Source organism: Fistularia commersonii, chromosome 27 (assembly GCF_037954325.1).
Source record: "Fistularia commersonii isolate RoL2024-O1a breed Wild chromosome 27, RoL_Fcom_v1.0, whole genome shotgun sequence".
NCBI classification, from domain to species: Eukaryota; Metazoa; Chordata; class Actinopteri; order Syngnathiformes; family Fistulariidae; genus Fistularia; species Fistularia commersonii.
In genome coordinates this window covers 13,608,382-13,631,641 of record NC_141310.1, presented here as the reverse complement: position 1 = coordinate 13,631,641, position 23,260 = coordinate 13,608,382, and the positions used below count along the sequence as shown (strand labels likewise).

General features: G+C 45.9%; 1 protein-coding gene across 1 annotated transcript in view; it reads left to right on the top strand.

The window, feature by feature from the left end:
* LOC147218087 (uncharacterized) overlaps positions 1-22,887 on the top strand; it is a 33,815-nt gene extending 10,928 nt beyond the window's left edge. The window contains exons 3-11 of the mRNA XM_086175027.1: positions 13,628-13,680; positions 16,034-16,168; positions 16,568-16,705; positions 17,789-17,922; positions 18,985-19,129; positions 19,224-19,363; positions 19,757-19,792; positions 20,542-20,577; positions 21,274-22,887. Coding sequence (XP_086031153.1) covers positions 13,628-13,680; positions 16,034-16,168; positions 16,568-16,705; positions 17,789-17,922; positions 18,985-19,129; positions 19,224-19,363; positions 19,757-19,792; positions 20,542-20,577; positions 21,274-21,459 — 1,003 coding nt within the window. The 3' untranslated portion in view covers positions 21,460-22,887. The remainder of the gene's footprint in view (positions 1-13,627; positions 13,681-16,033; positions 16,169-16,567; positions 16,706-17,788; positions 17,923-18,984; positions 19,130-19,223; positions 19,364-19,756; positions 19,793-20,541; positions 20,578-21,273) is intronic.
* The last annotated feature ends 373 nt before the right edge of the window (positions 22,888-23,260 follow it).

Here is a 23,260-nt window from a genome sequence, read left to right as displayed (position 1 = left end):
CTACCTCCGGACTCTGAAGCACTGGAGAAAATGTCCAAATCCTGCACGAGGTGCATCGTTTTATAAAGCGCTTGATAAAACGTACGGAATATAAAGCAAAACAAAACAGGCAGTTCCATCATACTTTTGTTCCCTGGGAAACTCTGTTTGCTCTTCTTTACTCGGCGCAGTTCATCTGCTTGCTTCCTCCACTTCCATACCATTGATCCATCCATGTTCTGCTCTATTCCCATCATCTACTGCGTGACTGACAGCCTCCAGTTTGAATCCATGCTTCGTAAGCATGTCTCTTAACAGGTGCCATTTTTGGGGGTCCTCAGTAATATTGAGTTGAAGCGCAGGTTGTACCGGAGATAAGCATACAAGTCCTGTTCTCTGATTGCTTTATGGTAGCGGACACCTGAAGTTAGCGTGAGGTTGGAACAGTGTTGTGTTCCAGCGCTACATCATTAGTTCTCTAACGTTGTCTGATGTTGGAACCCATATCAGAACCAGAATCAGAATACTTCATTGATCCCTCAGGGGGAAATTGATTTTTGTTGAAAGCAACCCCTCAAATGGGGAAGAATCAAAATAGAACACTATATAAAAAGAAAGAATAAAAATAGTGAATAATAATAATAAAATAAGAATAATTGAAAAAAAAATTAAAATAAAATATAAAAATTGAATAAAATATGAAAATATTAATGTATAAAAATAATAATAAATAAAATAATAAAATAAATAAAACAAGAAAAAAATGAAATAATACAATAAAATAAAATACTAAAATATTCAACCAAGGATTAACTAACACGACGTCCCTGTGTCAGATGGCAATGGTGCGACAATCGATCGAGCGAAGCGGCTTGGTCGTTTACCAAAGTCGCACTAAAACATTTTGCCAGATGTTTGAGTGCACTGTGCTTCATAACATTGGTCGGAAGTCAGTCAGCACAACAGGAATTCTTACTTAAGGCACTGGATTATTAGGCGCACGGACGATTTTTGAGAAAATTGAAGGATTTTAAGGGCACTTATAATACCAAATATCTTGATTCTTCTATTCTGCCATTTACATTAGAACCCGTTTTCACCCGCCAGTGTGGAGGGGAAACAAACATGGCCGACAGTCTGTAGTCCAGTGTTGCTTCGTTGTTCCGACACTCCTTCCTAAGCCCCGCCTCCTCTTTTTCATTGGCTGCTGACGGGACGCGTTAGCGGTCGCGTCCCCATTCGTTTTCTTTTTCTTAATATCAGGGGCGGCGAGCGGAAAATACCATCCCAAAGCTCGAATCCCATCGAGCGCCGTGAATTCCGGGCCGACATTGAAGGCAACAAGCGTTCAATCGCTTTTATTGATGAATCCACTGCAAAACGTCTGTTCAAAACTCTTTCTTAACTTTGGATTTTGGTGCCCGCCGGCGTTTCCACGGCAACGTCTGCCTGACCAATCATTTAATGAAGAAGATAAAATGAAACTTGAGGTGGCAAGAGTGTGTGTGTGTGTGTGTGTTTTCGTCTCACGCTGACGGCCCCGCCCTTGGCTCCGCCCCCTCCACCCTCGGCGGGGGTCTGGGACTGGAAAAGGATTTATTTGAGGAGGGGAGCTGCCGAGTGTTTTTCCTCGGGCCTCCCACCCAGGTGTGTGTGTGTGTGTGTGTGTGTGTGTGTGTGTGTGTGTGTTCAGTGAGTCAGACGCTCCGTTAAAACGCTTCCCACCTTTCCGCGGCCTGTTTTTGCTATTTGTGGTGAAAAAAAGCAGGAAGGAAACCGTAACCAGAAGGTTTCCTCCTCAGGAAAATTGGAATCCAATTCAATAATTAATAATATTGACGAATATCAATCGTGAGGATTTGGTGGCAGAAGTTCTGGCCCGGCGCTGATAGAAGCTCCTGGACGTTGTGCACGGAGATGTTCTGCTGCAGAAGATGGCGGCGACACCTTCACCTCAAACTGGCCACGTACGAACGGCGTTCGGAGATGAAGAGCTTCTTCCTTTCCTCTCACACCATCTAACTTCCTGTCCTCCTCCACGCCATCCATCAACCTCCTCGCAGGTCCTCCTCCAACCTCAGCATCCTTCTACCCGGATCTTCTCCATCCCTCCTCTGTCCAGGTCCGAACCATCTCAGTGTGACTTTATCTCCAGAACATCTAGCACGTGCCTCCATCCTCCTCACAGAGGAACCTCCACATCTTCATCTCCGTTGCCTCCAGCTCTCCTGACATCTTCTCAGTGCCTCCAAACCAGACACCACAGCTGCTCTCACCTCCATCATCTCCACCTTGTCCTTTCTACTCTTCTATCACCTCTTATCTCCACCGTTTCCAACCTGCTTGTTTCTCCAACTTCTCAGTACTTCAACCCTTCCACCTTCTCCATCTTCACTCCCTGTAACCTCAGCGTTCCTCCTGAGCTCCTCACCTTCCCAGACCTCCACCTCTGCAGATGTTCCTCCACCTGCTCTCACTGCACATCACCGTATCGTCTGCAAACATCACGAGTCCGTGGAGATTCTCCTCGAAGCGCAGCTCCAAATGGAAAATCACCCCCAAAATTCTGGAAATCCCAAAATGACGAAGGAAGTTTCCGACACACACACACACACACACACACACACACACATACACACACCTTGGAGACCACCATCCTGGCTTAGTAAATCATATCAGGGCCAAATTTCCTGTCGCTGCCGAAGAAGAAAAACAGAAATAAAAGCGGAGAAGCTGAAATATCCCAGATTCAGGAGGCGCCGCCATCTTGCCACGATGATGTCATCACCCCCCCACCCCAGACCGCCTTGATGTTCACCAAATCCTGCGGGTGTGAGGAGATTTATAAGTGTTTTCAGTTGTGGCTGTTAGCTTGCGCACCTCCGTCCTGCGACGTCAGCTAAATGTTCACCCCCCCCCCCTCGCCGCCGCCGCCTGTTCTGTCAAACGTAAACAACGGCCTAACGCCGCCGCCGCCGCCGCCGTTCTGTCGGCCGCACAGCCGTCGCCCACGCCGCCCTGAAGGGGAGGCGGCTGGAGGGAGTTGAAAGAGAAAAGAAAAGAAAGGCGGTTGTGGTTTTTTCTTCTGGAAGGGCGTTCAGGTGCACGCTAATCGGAAGAAGATGGAGGTTTTTATTTGGGGGCGGGTCTGGGGGGGCGCCAAGACAATTACACCGCCATTAAAAGCAGGAAGCACGAAAGGCCTCTTGGAGAGAGCGCCTCAGACAGGGGAGGAGGGCGGCGTCCAGCGCTACTTAGCGTAGCGAGGTGACGCCACTGGATGGGGAGCGTGGGAGCGGCGACCTTTGACCCGGACGTAATCGCAGTAACGTAAACTGTCAGCAGTGACGACTCATGAGTCGAAAAGAATCTGCGGTCAGCTAGCGTACCGCTACATTCGAGAATGAACGCTCAGGCTAACGCTGCGGGCTAGCTTTAAGTTAGCAGGGGAGGGCGCTTAGCATCCGTAAGGAGTCACATGAGGGGGATCAGTCGAAACTGTTACCGCAGGCGACCGTTCGTTGTGCTAAGCTAGCTTAGTTTTACTGGACGGCACACGTGAAAAGGTTAGCCTAGCCTCCCTTCGATGCTTGCTCTGCTCGAGCCTCAAGTGATGAACGATGGGCGGCAGCGCTTTGCTAATAAAGAACAACAGCACTTCTTCGTTTGATGAAGTGCAGACGTCCGCAGGAGGACACACACACACACACACACACACACACACACACAGACATACACACACACGCAACGTATGCACACCTACACCTGTTTGCATTTACTCAATGTTGTCAGGCTCAATACCAGCAGGCCTTTATAAGGTAATGTTGCAAGCACACACACACACACACACACAAACTTTTACAGGGGCATAAAGGATGAGCTCATCGGCATGCACCTGTGCAGACAGACACACACACACACATACAGAAACACACTAAATATGAAAAGTATAGTGATATTCAATCCAGACGTCTACCAACTACAGCAACAAAAACAGACACACACACACACACACACAAAATTAGCATTTGGTCCAAGTTATGCGGTTCATTGGATAATGGATTTTTATTTTTTGATCATTTTTGATTCAGTATGGAAGTGTATAATGTACATGTAATACCACAAGCAGCCACTAGGGGGTGAATATGACTGTGACTATTTTTGAGGGGAAAAATGTAGTGGATAATTCAAATTATATTACATTTTCGTATATTATTATATTATTTGATATTATATTTAAGAAAAAAATATTTATATACATATATATTTTATTTTAGAAAAAAATCTGACCCTGTTGTCCTTGATTAATTTTGCAAAAAAATAAATGATAATAAATCAATTTGACCCTGTGTGCAGAATAAGGGTGGTGGAAAATGAATGAATGAATGAATGAATGAATGAATGAATGAACCTCGGATTTGAATTTGAATGTCGCTGTAAGCGACCTTCCAACTGGCGTGTCTGTGCGGTGACTGAACCGGCAGAATATGTGCGTGTACTGTGCTAACTAGCACGTTAGCACTTTTAACATTTAAATACTAATATATGTGTATATGCTCACCTTCCAAGCCATTCATTAAGAACACAGGATCATTGTGAAATAACCCGTTCAGCTCGTCTGCATTTGTTTTCATTTGTTATTTTCCTCCTTGAACCCACTGGCTTTTTTTCCAAAATCGCGCCGCGAGGCAGTTTGAGGTGGTTGTTAGCCCACGCGGTGGAACCGGAGAACCACCGGCAGCGTCACGACTCGCCAAACCAACCAGAGCTAAACCCTCCCGAAGAATTCGAAAACACAAGCGTCATTCATCGTCGTTTCAACTCCCGTTTCCATGAAAGGATCCCGTTGTTCTCCCTGGGGGGCGGGAATGGTATGGTCCATCCCCTGACGCACGTCGGCCCGGAAAAGGCTTTTTTCTTTGTTGGGAAGAAAAAGAGAATTCAGCCGGTTAAGAAATACTTTTAAACAATGGCCGCTAATGCCGATGAAGAACGTCAAACTGAGCTGCTGTGGTGCACACTGCCCCCGGTGGACATCTAGCAGGTGCTACGGAGGCCCAGTGGACGGAGAATCCAGTGTTTGAGACCAAAGCCGGGCCACGTCCTCATCCGAGGACATCAGGGTTGCCAATGGATTGACCCAATGAATTTAACATCTCCTAGCTGTTGGCTAGGAGTATTAGCAAGAACCCCCATTTATAGTACATAGTAGTACATGTTCTGGGCCATGTGGACAACTGACGCCCTCTGTATCTTTAAGAGGTATGACTGAATGAATACATAATAGTTACATAAAACCTCTGTCATGTGTCGTCAGCTACGACGCGTGACTGACTGACTCAGAATGTCCTCAAATGGCTATGTGCTAATGGCCTGGCATAAAAAAGTGCTTACCTATGAGAGCATGTCAAGGGTACATAGAGTGGCCTTCAACTCCCAGGGTAGCGGCTTTGGTTCCGAGGTGCCGAAAAAGCGGGAACCCTGATTGGGAGCAGATGGTGGAAAGGCTGCAAGGTCGGGAGCGTGGCTAGCTAGCAGGAGGGAAGGAGTGAAGGATGGGTAGCCTGGGAACCTGGTGGAGGTGCAGGAAGCAGAAGGCTCCACTGAGAATCAGGTGGACGGCAATAGAAGAACACCCTGGAGAAGATAGAGAGCAGAAGCTCGAGCAGACTCGTAACCTTTGACTTCTCCATATTCTCCGTCCGACAGAATGTGGTCCAAGTTTCCATGGCTATGGCCAGTTAGCATAGGCTACATGAGCCCAGACTCTGATTGGACTGTTTCCCCCTTTTGATTTTGCTCCTCCGTCATGGGTATGAGGTTTCATTGCATCCGAGCGCCAACCGTAACGCTGGCAGTGCCGTCTGCAGCATAGCACGATGCTAACAAGACGGACAGAAACCAGATGTGACAGTTTACCTTTCTTTCGAGAAAGGATTCGCTTCTGCTCCCTGAAGTGATACTTGCTTCTGTCTGGAAGGAGTATTTCTCCACCGCAGGGTTCTGTTTGTCCAGTCAAACCTATCCCTTACATTTCATCGTCGCTTAGCGTTGTCGCTTCGAGCTAGCATGCTACGCACTGGATGGAAGTAGAAACTGTAGAAATGATCCGGTATGTTCTGATGATGGCCAACCAGGAGTCCACCAGACCTCCAGGCACCAGGCATCAAGTGAGGAACTCAAGTTTCTCAAAATAAAATCACCAAGATTTTCAAAATAAAACACACAAGAGTTTCAAAAAAAATTGATTTGTTGTTTTTTTTTAACCAGGTGCAAGCAGGCAACACACACACACACACACACACACACACACACACACACACACACACACACACACACACACACAACATCATCTGTCCCTGCTGCTGCTTCTTAGATGAATATAATCACCAGCATCTAAATGAAAAAGAATTATCGGTAATTTTCAGTTTTTGCCTGTCGTAGCTTGGCAGCCGGCGTCTGGACAGCATCTCCGATCAAACGATAACGGCGGGAGCGCAGAGTCGATAAAAAAAAGTAGATGTTTCCCAGATGCCTTCAGGGGAGGTGTGGGAACCTGGGAACTTTGGTGTTCTGGCTCTCAGAGCCTCCACGCGCTGGAGGTCTTCCCCGGCCCGTCGCCAGCGGGAGCGCAGACGTGAAAAGTCCACCTGCACCTGAATGGAGAAAACGAAACGCCACCGAGCGCTAAGGTTTCAGGCTGACGGTTAACCCTTTCTTGCCTGGTTCAGAAGGAACAATGCGGCCTTGGTCCTGCTGCAGAACAGTGGACTGGCTCTGCACCCTTGCTAGGGTCCTGGAGGGTGCGTTGGAGTTTGTCCAAGCAGTCTACATGTGCTTTGTGGACCTGGAGAAGGCATCGGACCCTGCGGGGGTTCCCAACTCTGTGATACGGGCCGTGCGGTACTTGTATGCTCGCTACTCGTATGCTCGGTACTTGTATGCTCAGTACTTGTATGCTCAGTGCCAGACCTCGGACCGCATTGGTTGTCGGTCCAACTCCTTTCTCATCGAGAGCTGTACTCTGTCGTCCGTTACCGATTTCGTTCATGACTTTCATAGACAGAAGTTCAAGGCACAGCCAGGGTGTCGAGGGGATCCGGTTTGGTGGCCTCAGGATCAGGCCTCTGCTTTTAGGGTTTGCTTCATTGTTTCCGTGACATCCAGGTTCGCATAGATGGACATACAACCATTCACCCCCTCATTCACGTTATATAATTCACTCTTTTATTCACTCTGTCATTCATATGTCGTCTCAACATACAACCAATCACTCATGTTATATAATTCACTCTTTCACTGCCTCTTATTCACATTTCCATCAGTTCACCCTCTCATTCAGGTCATTTAGAGATAAAACCATTCACACGTTGGACCTTCTTGCAGTGAGTTCTCGCTGCCGCGCCGCCATATTTATAACAAACCCTTCAGAGTAAATCCGATGAGCGTAGCTTCGTTAGCATTAGCTGTTAGCTCCCGTCGCCACCTAGGATGTATTTTAAACCCCTAAGGAATTATTACATTCATAAAAATGCTAATATTTATGATGATAATGCTAAATTATTTAATAATAATAATGATATTTATGATAATGATGAGTTTGTTAGGAAGATAATTTTGTTTTGATGAAGCCTTCGGGTGCTGCAGAAGGTGACAGTATCTCCGGGGGGTCATGGATGCCACATTCCTGCTGTAGCACACACACACACACACACACACACACACACACACACACACACACACACACAGTGCGGCCCACGTGGCCCCAAAGCACTTCCAGATGCGCGATAACGACGTGTTCATAAAATTATCCGTCTTGTGAAATCGAAGAAACGCCACTGGTGAATCAGAGGGGGGGGGGTGACGTTACCGTGGCAACCAGACAATCACACCCCCCCCGAACCCCGATCCCCGGAACCGTCCCGTTTCCTGTTTGGTGTGATTCAGATGCGCCGACCAGCTGTTTGATGAGGGGGCGGGTTCAGCACCGGTTCTGGCCAATCACAACGGAGATATGGGACCGATGATGTCGTGCCCAAAGGTTCTTTCAACCCGATTGGCTGACGGTCCAGACGCATATGTGTGTGTGTGTGTGTGTGTGTGTGTGTGTGCTGAACTCTACGGTTGCGTCTGACATTTTTTGTTTCACTCAAAGCGAGGGATTCGTGACCCGCTTTTTCGACCGGTCCATATCCCATATTAGGCATGGCTTTTGTTGCCATGGAAACAGCAAACATTGTAAGATAACTAAGGCGACATCTATTTCATTCCCACGACTTAATTACATCCTAATTATCTGTATCTCGTGGCCACAAATTAACCAGCCTGTAGGAAGGACTGGTTATCTTGAGGCCACCAAATAAATAAGTTGAACAGATTTCAGAAAATTTCTGATTTCAGATACAGTTTGTTTATTTGACAAGTGGAGTGAAAAAAAAAGAGTGTGTTTTTATTTTGTGGGAACAAGATAATTCTTGGATGGGATCCACCTGGAGGTGGAACCGGGTTACCTCGGGCGACGCGTGGAGACCAGATGTTTTTGTCCAGGCCTGGAAGGTTACCGTGGCGACCCGGCGAGCAGCACCGACCTCCTCGGCCTGCCCGATTTAAACCGGTGGGAAAAACATCTCCGGCTCGGGCAGAGCGGAGGCCGGTGGCAGGGAGGGAGAGGAGGATCGGGTTTCTGTCTGAAGGTCCGGCCGGCAGAAGATCCCAGGAAGTGACCCTCCAGGAGACCAAGCAATGGAAGACGGGTGGCGTTTCCCCGGGGATTAACCTGACCCTGAACGCCACCTCGGGGTTAAAAGGTGCGTTTTAAGACGAGAGAGAGTCTGGAAAGATGGGGTTTCAGGGGGTGGTGGACCAGAAGATACTGGTGGAGGTGGAGGAGGTGGAGGAGGTGGTCCAGACCTCCTGCGCTCCCAGTCAAAGCTTCCTCTGTTCGGACGGCGCTCTGATGTCCCCCTGGAGGCCGGGCTCCTGGAAGTGGACCCGCAGAGCAAACAAACATGGCTTCCTCACCTTTTTGCACGTGTGTGTGTGTGCGTGCATGTATGTGTGTGTGTGTGTGTGTGTGTGTGTGTGCTTTTGGAGTACAATCCAGTTGAGATCATCTGGGCATCTGCATGGATGTTCATGAGAACATTATTCTGTTCAACACGATGCCCAGTTGTTATGGAATGGTTATGCATGGTCGTGCACACACACATACACACACACACACACACACACACACACACACTCAGAGTCCGTCTGGCTCGCGTCCTGGTGTGTCAGGAGGCCGTTGACCTCCAGTGAGCTCCACTTCCTGTCCTTCATCCGGGTCGGACCTCCAGGGAGGAGCTCACAGCAGACACCTTCGCACCCTCCTCTTCCTCCACAGCTGAGGAGGAGATTAAAGTGTGTGTCCGCTGGGACACGTGTGTGTATGTGTGTGTGTGTATGTGTGTGTGTGTGTGTGTGTGTGTGTGTGTGTGTGTGTCCTCCAGGTGTTTGGTGAGGAGGCCGGAGGGTTCAGCGTTCCCATCCAGAAGAAGCCAGCCATCGGCCATGTTGGACTCCTGTCCTCTGATTGGCTGTTATGTCATTTTTTCCTGGCACCTGATTGGTTGTTGTGGATGTGTCTTCATCATCTGATTGGCTTTGAGGTTCATGTGTCCCAATGCTCATTGGCTTCTGGGTTAGTGTTCCTGTCATCTCATTGGTTGTTTGCTCCCTGTCATCTGATTGGCTTTGGGGTCATGTGCTCCTACGGTCTGATTGGTTGTTGGTCATGTATTCTCATGCTGTGATTGGCTGTTGGGTCATCTGTTACTATCCTCTAATTGGTCGATGAGTCACCCGGTGTTCCTATCCTCTGATTGGTTGTTGCATTTCATCTTCCTATCCTCTGATTGGTTGTTGCATTTCATCTTCCTATCCTCTGATTGGTTGTTGCATTTCATCTTCCTATCCTCTGATTGGTTGTTGCATTTCATCTTCCTATCCTCTGATTGGTTGTTGGTTCATGTGTACTTTCATCTGATTGATTAGTGGTTTGTCGCCTGTTCTTCCCTCTGATTGGCTGTTGTAATAACTTTAACCGTGTAATAACAACGTTGCTACTTTGTAATAACAATTTAATACTGATAACTTTAGCACCGTGTTATTACAGTTTAACACTGTGTAAAAGGAACTTTAGCACTGTGTAATAACTTTACTACTATGTAATAACAACTTTACTACTGTGTAATAACAACTTTACTACTGTGTAATAACAGAAATGCCTTTATTGAACCTGGAACGGTTGTTTTTCCGAGTAAAAACAACTTGGCCAGCCTGAAGAAGTGAGTCAGAGATGTGAGTCTTTCTGTTTTCGAAAAGCAAAACCCCAGGCAGAGGCCCTGGCTGCCGCCCCCGAGCTCCTCGTCTGAGAATAAAACCCTCGTGGCGATTCTGTGCCGCCTCCGAAAACCCGCCGCCCCGACCCGGCCGCGAACCCGCCCGCCGCCCGCCGCTCCGACTTGAACCTCATCGCCTCTGACAGCCGGGAGGGAGCGGAAAAAAAAACCTCGTGGCGTGTTTTCCCATGTTTTCCCAACGCCCCCGAACATATGCAGATGTAAGACTGCAGAACCGGGTTCTTCCTGAGAGACGCCGTCTGATTGGTCGGCGCCAGAAATGTAATGGCGGAACGAAGAACTGGCGGTTCTTCGTTCAACCTCCGAGGGCACGTGGTGGCCTCCACGTGATGAAGGTTCTCCTCTGCGCCGTGATGCTTCCTCCTGAACCCAGAGGAGCTTCTAGACTGGAGGTTCTGGAAAGGAGGTTCTAGAGAAGAGGTTCGGTTGAAGTGAAGACGACGTTTTGATTCCATTTGGATTAAAATCATTTTTAGCAACATTACAACTAGCAGGAGGAGAAGAAGAAGAAGTTGGTGTGAACAGAACGACTGATGTTTGCTCTTGGAGGTGAGGACGCCACGGGGAGCCTGATATCATCTCACAGCATCAGCATTGACCAATCAGTGGACAGCATCCCCACACACACACACACACACACACACACATTGTTTAAACAGATGCAGTTTTGTTGCCAAAAGCAACACGCTGTGAACTTGTCTTCTTCAGCGGAGGAATGATGATCATCTCCCACACCCACTCGGTGTGTGTGTGTGTGTGTGTGTGTGTGTGTGTGTGTGTGTGTGTGTGTGTAAAGAGACCTCAGATGTGTTTTTTTGGGGGTGAGGGTCTCAGACCCGGGGTTCCTCCTTCATGCCGTTGCTGATCTTCATCCGTCCCGCCCGCTGTGAGCGCAGGTGTAGGTCGTCCTCGGCGATGCGATGGCGTTGGTTTCCACCATGAAGGCGTCGCCTGGAGAAGGTGGAGGAAACCAAACGGCCTTGAGCTCTGAGAGGAACACAAGAGGAACATCTGCTGGAGGGGAAGTTCTGGAATGAAGCTGGTTTCTCCTCTGGTCGTGGTCGGAGCTCCTTCTGTGGTCCTCTACCTCCGTGGGACGGGTCTAATACCTGCATCGGAGGACGTGCGGTCCACAAGCGGAGATGTTCTCCGGTTTCTCTCCATCTGACACGTCCTGGAGATGCTCCCGGCTGAAGTTCGGGACCTTCTGGCCGGCGACCCTCGCCCCGAGTCCCTCGTCCAATCGCGGCTCCGGATCCGGACCTGGACGGGAGGAGATGCACGCCGACATCTCCGGGGAGTTCCTCCGGACGTCGCGGTGGGATCTCCTCGCCCACGGACGGTGACCTCATCCTGGCGGAGCTGATGGGAAAGTGCCGTTTCCACGGCGACGCCGAATCCCAATCGGATGATGAAACACGGCGATGGCCTCGGACGATCGGGTTCTTCTCCCGGGACCTTCTGCGTCCCGTCCTGGACCCACAGGAAGGTCCGCCAGCAGGGGAAGGACGTGAACGTGGCCTCCAGGAGCGTCCGGACGTCCAGACGCCCCTGAGACGGAGCAGATGCTGGCGGGAGGAGCATGCAGGAACATCTGCTGGAGGTCTGCTGCCAGAAGGCGGGGCTGAGGTCACCGCAGACGCCGCTGCCCGGAAACGGCGTCGGCGTCTGCGGAGGGAAGACGGGAAGCGAAGTGCTAAGGATGTCATTCGTTTGTGTGTGTGTGTGTCTATGTGTGTATGTGTGTGTGTGTGTGTGTGTGTGTGTGTGTGTGTGTGTGTGTGTCGCCGCTGAAGTCGAGGAACCGGATCAAGGTCCTGCAAACACCAAAGGGAGCGGGGGTTTCATGTTTTGAAGATGGCGTGCTAGCCAGCGGGCAGGTTAGCCACCAGGGAGATCAATTACCCAGAAGGTTAGCAGGTTAGCAGGTTAGCCACCAGGGAGATCAATTACCCAGAAGGTTAGCAGGTTAGCAGGTTAGCCACCGGCATACTGATTAGCTTCTGGGCAAGGTAGCCGCAGGGTAGGTTAGCCACCAGGGAGATCAATTACCCGGCAGGTTAGCAGGTTAGCAGGTTAGCAGGTTAGCCACCGGCATACAGATTAGCTTCTGGGCAAGGTAGCCGCAGGGCAAGTTAGCCACCTGCACCGTAACGTGCCGATACCGCTCGCATGCTTTGTTTGTGATTCCTAGCAGGTTATTATGGGCTGCAGACGTGAAGATGTTCCTCAGCTGCCGTGCGCTGACCTCCTGAGCCCAAGCTCGGCTTGGTTGCCGGCAGCGACAGCGAGTTGAAACTTCAGAAGACCTGAGCAGAAGATGACCTTTGGAGTCTGACTCTGGTGTTGAATAGAGAAGATCCACCTGGATGGGGTGTATTTGGTTGCCACGGTAACAATGAACCTGCAGCCACACGCTAACTCCGAGCTAACTCATCTCAGCTAATCCAGCTCACTTCTGGATTAACTTGTTAATTCGGTCACATGACCAGCTGTCATTCATTCATTCATGGGGCCGGAGGCGGGGCTTATCCTGGACGGGTCACCTGTCAATCACAGCGACCACAGAGAGACAATCACACCTGCAGACGCCTCGAGGTCTTCAAGGAACCTGCTTTGGGTCTGGAGATGGAGAACATGGAGGGAACCCAAGATGGGTTCCAACAAACGAACCAACCAATGAACGAATGAATTGACATACGAACACGCAAAGGAAAGCTTGTTTTTGAGCGAACTCACAAATGAACGTTCGAACGATGAAATAAAAGAATGGACAGATGAAAAGAACAACAAATGTAATGAACCAATAAACCAATGAATCAATGAACCAATAAACCAACGAATCAATGAACCAGTGAATCAATGAATCAATGAACCAATAAACCAACGAATCAATGAGCCAATGAACAGATAAAGGAGTTTAACGCCGAACCGACAAATGAAGGAAGGAAGGAACAAACTGATGGACGATGAATTAAACGAAGTGACGAAGGAATAAATGGTGTTTTTTTTCGTCACTTAACGAACAAACAAAAGAACGAGTGAACGAACAAACAGACGAGAACGTTTACTGACACTTGTTTCTACGCTCCTCGGCTTCAAGCGCTTTTTCGCCCGTTCAGGTTTCCACGGTTACGATGCTGAAATTTTAATCCGAACCTGCTAACACTACAGGCTAACCCTGTGACGTTGTGTGTGTGTGTGTGTGTGTGTGTGTGTGTGTGTGTGTGTGTGTGTGTGTCTTGCAGGAGGAAATGCTGCGAGGGCTTCAGGTTCGTGATGGGCCACTGCATCCCTGAAAGTAGGTCCACCACCTCCGAGGTTTTTATTTCTTTTATTTTAAATTTTTAATATTGATATTTTAGATATTTTTATATTAGATTTATTTTTATTTATTTACTGCCTGTTGGAGGCGGTGGAAGCCCCGAAATGCTAAATCTAACATGGTCTTTTTTTTGTTTGTTTGTTTTTCTGTTATGTTTTTTTTCCCCTTCATTGTTCTGGAGATGAAGTTTGTAACTTTGATTTAAAGTTAAATTAAGTGGCTGTCTCTTCAAGAAGTAGAGAGAATTATAAAAATGCAATAAATTTGATTAAAATATATGTTTTTAGGTCAGCGGCTCCTATTGTTTTCTTTGTGCCAGGAGCCGGTTTTATGCATGGAAATGTTTGCACGGAGACGCAGGGATTAATAATAAGAAGAAAAGGTTTTGTCAGTTCACAGTTTTTAATCTTAATTCAAACATGAACAACTGATTACAGCGCTTCATTAGCCGCTCACTGCTAATAGCGCATAGCGGGTGTGGAACTTGCGCATAACCTGTTGCGATGTAATTTAAGTAGGAATCATGATATTTACTATTAAATGCAGCTTTCTTTTCTTTTCGGCGCTCTGCAACGCTTCTGCTCTCTCGTCATTTCCTCCCGAAAAAGCTCTGCGGCGACTTTTGCAAGGGCGACCACAGAGTTAGTTGCGGCAGGAAGGCGGAGGCAGAAACAGGCGTTTTTCAAAATACGATCCGGAAGGTCGGATAGAAACATTTGTACCAAGAGAGATTTTCTTTGTGGACCGGTCCCGCGTAGTCCAGCACCGGTCTGCACCGGTTTCAGGGATGGCAGCCGGGCGCTAAATCCTAAAAATGTCTTAATATATTTTTGTGTTCTCACTATATTCTAGACCAAATTATCTTCCTGTTCCTTGTCGTTACAAACTTTTCTTTGGCTTTTACAGGTACTGTATAGTTTTGTATTTATTTATTTTCTGTTTGCATCATTTTTAAAGTATTTAATAAATCTGTCCACTAGGGGGCGCAATAACACCAATAACAGCTACAGGTGCTCTTTGACACGAATAAATTCATCAATTAATCATTTAGCAATCAATAAATTACCGTTTTCATGCTCATGGAGGAAAACAAACTGCGTTAAAAAACTAGAACTACACACTGCAGCAAGACAACATACAGTAAAAGTGTGAAAAAAGTTAAATAATATAAAAAAATATAAGGAAAATAATCAACTGAAGTGGACTTGATCGAAATAGGAATTTAATCATAAATAAATAATAATGAATTTAATTTTAACCTGGATCGAAGTTTGTTTTTTTTGTTTGTTTTTTTTTTGTCATTTTTAAAGATACGTGTCTTTTTCCAAAATGAGAAGGACGAATAGTCCGACCCCCCCCTCCCAACTTCCTCTCGTCTTTCGGACCCCTGGCGCTCCTCGCCCTCCGGCCGGATCTCTTTTCCCGCCTCCTGCACCTTGACGCCTCGTCGTGTTGATTTCCTTGGCAAAATGTAATATTTTCCCCCCAAAAAATCCCCATGGTTTCATTTCCTGCCTGACATTGGAAGGTGTTCTTTGAGCCGCCATGACACTTTCCCCCACCAGCGCATATTTAAACCCTAAATATAGAATTGGTTTTATTTGATTAAACTTCTAGATCCAAAAGGCTATTTTGTAATTATTATTAAAGTGACTTGGTTGTGATTTTGGATTATTACACCTTAATTCTGCGTTAACTGTAAAAGTGAAAGTGAAATGTCCAAGGGGTTAAATAACTGCAATGGTGTGGGTTCGCCGCTAGAGGGCGCTGTTTCGCTAGAATCAATTAAACATCGAAAATTTTAATTTCAATATTTTTAATCTCAGCGCGGACTAATAAAGATAAAATACTTGAAAAACCTCCATCTTACCCTTTTGTTCTACTCTTTAAGTAACCCTGAAAATTATTCTACAAGACTTTATGCCCTGATTATGATTTATTTAATAGTTTAATACTTTATTTACTTTATTGTCACAGTAGCGCAATGCATAATAATAATAATAAATCGATAAATAGGAATATATATAAATAGCAGAGTAAATTAAAAGATAGCAAAAAATAGAATTGCAAACATGAACAACAAGGATTTTTCTGCTGATCACCAGAACGCTCACTAATGGACAGCTTTTTAAATTTAAGACAATGAATAAATCAATAAATATGAATAAACAATAACATTATTGCCAGTAATATGATAGTCATAATTGCAATGGTGATAAAAAGAAGAATAATTTAATTATAATTTTTTTGTGTGTGTGTGTGTGTGTGTGTGTGTGTGTGTGTGTGTGTGTGTGTGTGTGTGTGTGTGTGTGTGTGTGTGTGTGTGTAGATGTGGACGTCTGTGCGGCGTCACCCTGCGAGCAGCAGTGCACGGATAACTTTGGACGGGTGGTGTGCACGTGTTACCCGGGTTACCGCTTCGACCGGGAGCGACACCGGAGCCACAGATCCCCTTACTGCCTGGGTGTGTATCCTCACACACACACACACACACACACACACACACACACTCACACACACACACCTTCAGTGGGTCGGGGATTTTTTTCAGGCTGTGACCTTTCGTGGATTCTGATTGGGTGACTAGCTAACAGTCATTTTAACTGATTGATTTGTTATCAGTAAAAAATCAATGAGATCAATAAGGTTCAAGAGGCGGAGCCATCTTTTTCACTCCAGACAGGAAGTGGCGTTCTAATTGGCCAATGACAAGAACAGCCAATGGCTGCTCCTGTTGGATGTTGACAAAATATGGATGTTATTGTGTGTGAAAAACATGCTAACCTTTTGTTTCTTTCTGTGCACACACACACACACACACACACACACACACACACACACACACACACGTGCACGCACGTAGACATTGATGAGTGTGAGCGTCCAGAGAGCAACGTGTGTGAGCACGAGTGTGTGAACACGGCCGGCAGCTTCCTGTGTCGCTGCCGCAGCGGCTACATCCTGGCATCGGACCGGCGGTCCTGCATCCCCGTGCACAACCGTAAGCCTTCTCACACACACACACACCCACACACACACACACACACACACTGTTTGTTTGTGTGAGTGTGAGGCCGTTAGAATGAAGCAAAAATTTTAAAAAACTTTTTCAATAAAATTCTATATTGAATTCAACCCTGAATGTGTGTGTGTGTGTGTGTGTGTGTTTACATTTGTGTTGTTTATCTGTGTGTGTTTGTCTGTGTGCATCCACGTGTGACCATATCTGTGTGTGTATGTTACTATGTGCATCAACTATGTGCATGTGTTGGTTTGTGTGTGTTTCTTTGTGCGGATGCATGTGTCCCTGTTTGTGTGTTTGTGTGTGTGTGCATGTGTGTGTGTGTATGTTATTGTGTGCATGGGTGTGTCTGTATGTTTATGTTTGTGTGTGGTCCTTTGTACATATACATGTGTCCCTATCTCCGTCTGTGTTAATGTGTATGTGTGTTTGTGTGTGTGTTTGCATTTGTGTGTGTGTTTGTGTGTGTGTTTGCATGTGTCTCTGTGTGTGTTTGTGTGTTTGTATGTTTGCACATGTGTTGTTTATATCTGTGTGTTTGTGCTCATGCACGTGTCCCTATCTGTGTGTGTGTGTGTGTTTGTGCTCATGCACGTGTCCCTATCTGTGTGTGTGTGTTTGTGCTCATGCACGTGTCCCTATCTGTGTGTGTGTGTTTGTGCTCATGCACGTGTCCCTATCTGTGTGTTTGTGTGTGTGTTTGCGTTTGCGTGTGTGTTTGTGTGTTTGTGTGTGTGTGTGTGTGTGTGTGTGTGTGTATGCGTGTGTGTTTGCATGTGTCTCTTTGTGTGTTTGTGTGTTTGTATGTTTGCATATGTGTTGTTTATATCTGTGAGTTTGTGCTCATGCACGTGTCCCTATCTGTGTGTGTGTGTGTGTGCGTGTGTGTGAGTGTATGTGTGTGTGTGTGTATGCGTGTGTGTTTGCATGTGTCTGTGTGTGTTTGTGTGTTTGTATGTTTGCATATGTGTTGTTTATATCTGTGTGTTTGTGCTCATGCATATGTCCCTAACTGTGTGTGTGTGTGTGTGTGTGTGTGTGTGTGTGTGTGTGTGTGTGCAGTGCGCTCCTCGGTGAAGTCGGACCCCCTGATGACTTGGGGCAGCTGCTCCTTCACCTGCCAGGACTTCCTGGACATGAAGACCAGCCTCCTGCAGGTCCGACGCCAGCTCGCCAGCACGCTGGCGCACAACCAGGTAACCACGGCAACAGTCCCACCCACCGCCTCCCGCCACCGTTCATGTGTTCATTTCATGGAGTATAAACCAAACACACACACACACACACACACACACACACAAACACAATTGATCAAGAGTAGTTTATAGTTGACTCGTTGCTCCCTCTAGTGGCCATGATCGGAATTACACCCTGAAGCAATCCAGAGGAAAAAATAAAAATAAAAATAATGAATCACTGAAAAAACACAACAGGATTATTTGAAAATTAGAAAAAAATGAAACGTTAAATTCGTAGATAAGAATTTCAGCCAGAATGACATCCAGATTTTTGTCTTATACTTAATTAATCTATACATTTAATGTTTTTTAATTTTATTAATTTTAATATATTTTACATCTAATTTATAATTATCTTACACATAATATCATTCTGTTTTTAATCAAAGCAATCAAAGCAGTTATTGTTCAGTCAGGAGGAAATCATTGAAATCATTTCCAATTCAAGAAGAAAAAAATTGTATATTGTAAAGTTTAAGTTTATAATCAGGACAGAAAAACTCTACAATTTACTTTTATTAAAATAAAACAAGATAACAAAATGTTAACTGAGGTGGAGTGGATTGGTTAGAGCTGAAAGAAGGGACGCCTGGGATCTTCTGGTGCTTCTTCACGTTTCCTTCTGGTCCTTTTGACCTCGTCTTCATCGGTTCACGTGTCCTTTTTGTCCGAGCCAATCAGAGCCCGGCTCTTCTCTCCACTTCCTGTTTGTTCATCAGAAGCAGCTTCTGCTTTGGTTCCTCAACCCTGATGGTCTCCAACATCTCCATCCTTGGTTCTCTCCTGGTCTTCCTCCTAGAGCAGGTCTCTGAATCGTCCATCGTTGTGGACGAGGGCGAGCGACTGGACGTCTCTGTGTGATTGACAGGCGCCTGCTTGTGTTAAGCCCCGCCCCCTCAGTGTGATGTCACCGGTCGTTCGTCCTAACGAGTGTTTTCCGGACGGTTTGACCAGGAAGCTCTTGGAGTCTGAAGTATCTGGTGGTCCACTCAACCTCAGCAGATGTCCTGGTGTTCGCAGGTTCCAGACCTCGGCAACCGGAGCGATCATCCTCCCCCCGGGAGGCCCGGCCCCGGTACCGGTCCTGGTCCCGGTCCCGGTCCTGGTCCCGATGGTCCTTGTCCCGCAGGTTCGGCGGGCCCTCAAGGAGCTCCTGGAGTACCAGGTGATGAAGGCCGCTCGTCCTCCCGGAGGCCGGGATTCAGGTCCGGATTAAAACATGGTTTGCAGGGTTCTTAGGAGGTTCTCCGCTCCTGCAGGTCACCCCGGAGAACCAGGGAAGAAGGGGGACCCCGGGGACAGGGGCCCGCCGGGCCCTCCGGGCCCCCGGGGGGACATGGGGCCCGTGGGGCCGGAACCAGACCAGAGGAACCTCAAGAGAGGCCGCAGGGGCCCCGTGGTGAGGCGTTATCCTAATCTGAAGATGCTGTTTATGCTAATATTGGCCCGCTTATAAGAATAAGAATAAGAATAAGAACAACTTTATTTATCCCGAAGGAAATTGTTGTGCCAGAGTTTCAAGTAAAACATAACAATAATAAATAATAGTAGGAAGGAGGGAGAATAAGAAAAAAAATAAAACCATAAAGTGTCAAAGTCAAGGCTATGAAGTGTTTTAAGGTCTTAAAAAGTACAAAGTTTGAATATTCGGCTGAAGGAAGAGGATTAGATTACATAGGAAGTAAATGAAGTGCCAACATTAATACTAATAATAATTATATCATAATATTAGAAGGGAATAATAATAGAATCGTGTGTGTGTGTGTGTGTGTGTGTGTGTGTGTGTGTGCAGGGCCCCCCCGGTGCAGCAGGAAGAGACGGCATGAAGGTCAGTGTCACTATTTTCCCTTTTTTATTTTTTGTAATTTCTTCTGAATACATAAATGGCTCTTTATCACAGTGCCTGCCATTTTTAAAACAATTGTATAAAAGTATATCGTCCTAGTTTAAAAAGGTCATTTTGTTTTTTAAGACAGTCTATCGACATTTAAAAAACAAATTCTATTCATTAAAAATAAAAAATCCAGTGATTTTCCTGTCATCCAAAGACATGTTTAAACATTTTCATATTTTATTTACTTTTAATTACAGTAGCCACGGGGTGCAGCACATCAATCACAATGTGTGTTTTCTGGCACACACACACACACACACACACGCACACACACACACGGACACACACACACACACACACACACACACCTCATTCCTTGTGAGCGACCCCGCCCCAGAATCCTTTCTTCTGTGTCTGCAGGTGGTTTGTTTGTCTGGCGCCCTCTAGTGGTCTGGAGGCGGTACTGCAGACATTAAAATATTCCTGCTGATAAATTACAAAAAAAAAAAAAAAAGATTTTATACCAAAACATGGATATATATATATATATATATATATTTGTATATAAGAAAAATAGAAAATGAATACCCACAATTACAAAATGTTTGAACAATGAAACAAAGCAGATTTTATCACTGGGTTTTGAAAAGTTGCAGGCTAACTATTTCATTTAATCATTTGACATAAATAAATCTTTTGATACCTGTGGAAATTAATTATGTTTCTTTTTTTTCCCTCCACAGGGGGACCGAGGAGCCCCGGGTCCCAGGGGGCCGCCGGTACGTTCTCAGCACATACCTTTAAGTATAGTGCCCTCTTGTGGCAGACACAACAAACTGCCTCTATTTATCTATATATCTCTCTATCTATTTATCTTTATTTTTTTTAATTAATATATTCATTCGTTTATCTTCATTTTTATTCATATATTTATTTGTTTGTTTTTTTATCTGACGGAAAGTCAGATTAAATTGCTGTGTAAACAGTGAATAGTCAAAAATACTCAACACTAATTTGGATTTTTAGGTTTGTTTGTTTATTATTTCTTTCATTCGTCTTTTATCTATTTGATTTTATGATTTATTTATTTTATAAAATGAAATTCGGATGTTTGGTAACTTCAGCGATGAATGAAACCCAAAGTGAAAAGCCTCTAATTGAGATATAAGAATCTCAAGAGCTGTTTATTTTTGGGTTTGTATTTTTGCCTCTTCCTGTTTTTATTATTACTATTTTAATTGATTTCATTTTTTCATTTATTTTGTTTTATTTTATCCCAATTATAACTTCAGAGCCAAACATCAACTTTTGAGGGAATTTAACTCTTAATATTAACAATTAACAGTAAAATATGATTGTAATGTAATTCTTTACATTGCCATGGCAACAAGCCATTTTCCTATTTAAATTCTTTTTTTTTTAACGAAAGCATCGGCGTTGACCTTTACGACCTTTATGACCCCCCCGGCCCCCAGGGACCCCCCGGCTCCTTCGACTTCCTCCTCCTGGTGATGGCCGACCTCCGGCACGACATCGTGGAGCTGCGGGAGAAGGTGTTCGGCGAGCGGCGTGAGATCTCGGCGGACAATCCCCCGCAATCCAGCGGGGACCTGGATTTCACGGAGTGGGGGGCCTCCGGGCAGGACCAGGGGGCCACCTGACCCTTCCACCTCGCCAAACGGACCGGCGTGTAAATAGAAGCCTGAGGCGGGGAGGGGGCGGGGCCGGCGGGGGCGGAGAGGGATTATAATCTGCATCACTTCCTGTTTGGGAGCGGCGCAGGGGCGGAGCTTGGGAATCCGGGGTCTCCGGGGCCTCCGGGGGCCCCCCTACCCCCCGTGGGGCCCCTGCTGCCCCCCACCCACCCCTCTTCAGGGGCTTCCCGAGATGACGGACGTCGCAGGAGGAATAATCACAAAGCGGGATTAAATGGCTCAGTAACAGCACGGTGTGATGGGATGCAAAGTAACTAAGTACTTCTACTCGAGTACTCTACTAGAGGTCAACGTGAAGTGCTTGCAGTTGATTTTCATAATTTAGACTCCCAACCCACTACCTTGTACATCTGTGTGAGATTTGTTGTACTTTTTTCCCAGGTAGATTGAATATCCAGATTAGTAGTGGAGAGTAACTAAGTACTTTTACCGAAGTACTTTTACCGAAGTACTCTACTGCAGGGCGACCTCAGATACTTGGACTGGATTTTGTATTTCTACCGTATGACAGCACACAGAGAAATAATGGGACTTTTTCCAAGTAAATTGAGTATCCATTTCAGTAGAGGAGAGTAACTAAGTACATTTACTCAAGTACTCTACTGGAGGGTAATCTTCAGTACTTTAATTTGGATTGTACACTCTGAACTTCCACCTTACTACATTGTACATCTTCCAAGAGAAATACTGTACTTTTTTCCCCAGGTACATTCAATTTCCTAACAGGTAGTGGAGAGTAACTAAGTACATTTACTCGAGTACTCCACTCGAGAACAGTCCGAGGTACTTTTGGTTGATTTAGTTACTTTATGCTGCTTTGCTCGTACTCCTCTCGGAGAAATATTGGAATTTTTCCGAGTAAATTGAGTATCCATTTCAGCAGTGGAGAGTAACTAAGTACTTTTACTCGAGTACTCTACTGTAGGACTGGCTGAAATACTTGGACTTTTGCTCCAGAACATCTTGGAGGGAAATATTGTACTTGTTACTCCGTGTAAAGTGAATATACATTATAGGAGTGGGAGAGTAACTAAGTACATTTACTTGAGTATTCCACTGAGGAGCAGCCGGAGGTACTTGTACTTTGTACTTTTACTTAACGGTATCTCAGAGATAGAAGTTTACCTTTTCTCCAGATATCCACGCCAGTGGTAATACTCGAGTACAGTTACTGCATTCAGGGTACTCAGGTACTTGTACTTTTTTCCATTTTATAGTACTTTTAACATCAAAGAGCAACCAATGGTACTTTCTATACAACTGGATTGAGTTACTAGTTACTTTTGAGATTTCAATCCTTCATCCCCATCCTGTTACTAAATAAACTGTGGAGGGTAACTGAGTACTTTTAGTTACTACAATAAAGAGCATATGTGAGGTACTTGAGTGCTTTTCATCTTTTACTACTTCTACTTCAATACTCCTTTCAGCGGTGGAAAGTAACTGAGTATATCTACTCAAGTACGCCTGTTGCAATGACAGTCACCTGCGAGCAGTAACTTCATAAAGTTACTCCGAGAGTAATCTATTACTTTCTTCTTTACTAACCTTGTATCTTCACCTAAGTAGTAGTAGTAGTACTGATATGATATTTCCAGAATGCAGTTTTCCCACAAAACTCCGGGTCCTTGAAGTAACCGCCGGCGAGGTCAGTAACTCGAGAGCCGATCGGCCAATCAGACGGCTGGAAATCAGCCCCCCCCACACCTGCTGGAGGTCAAACCAGGAAGTTAAATATATGTTATAT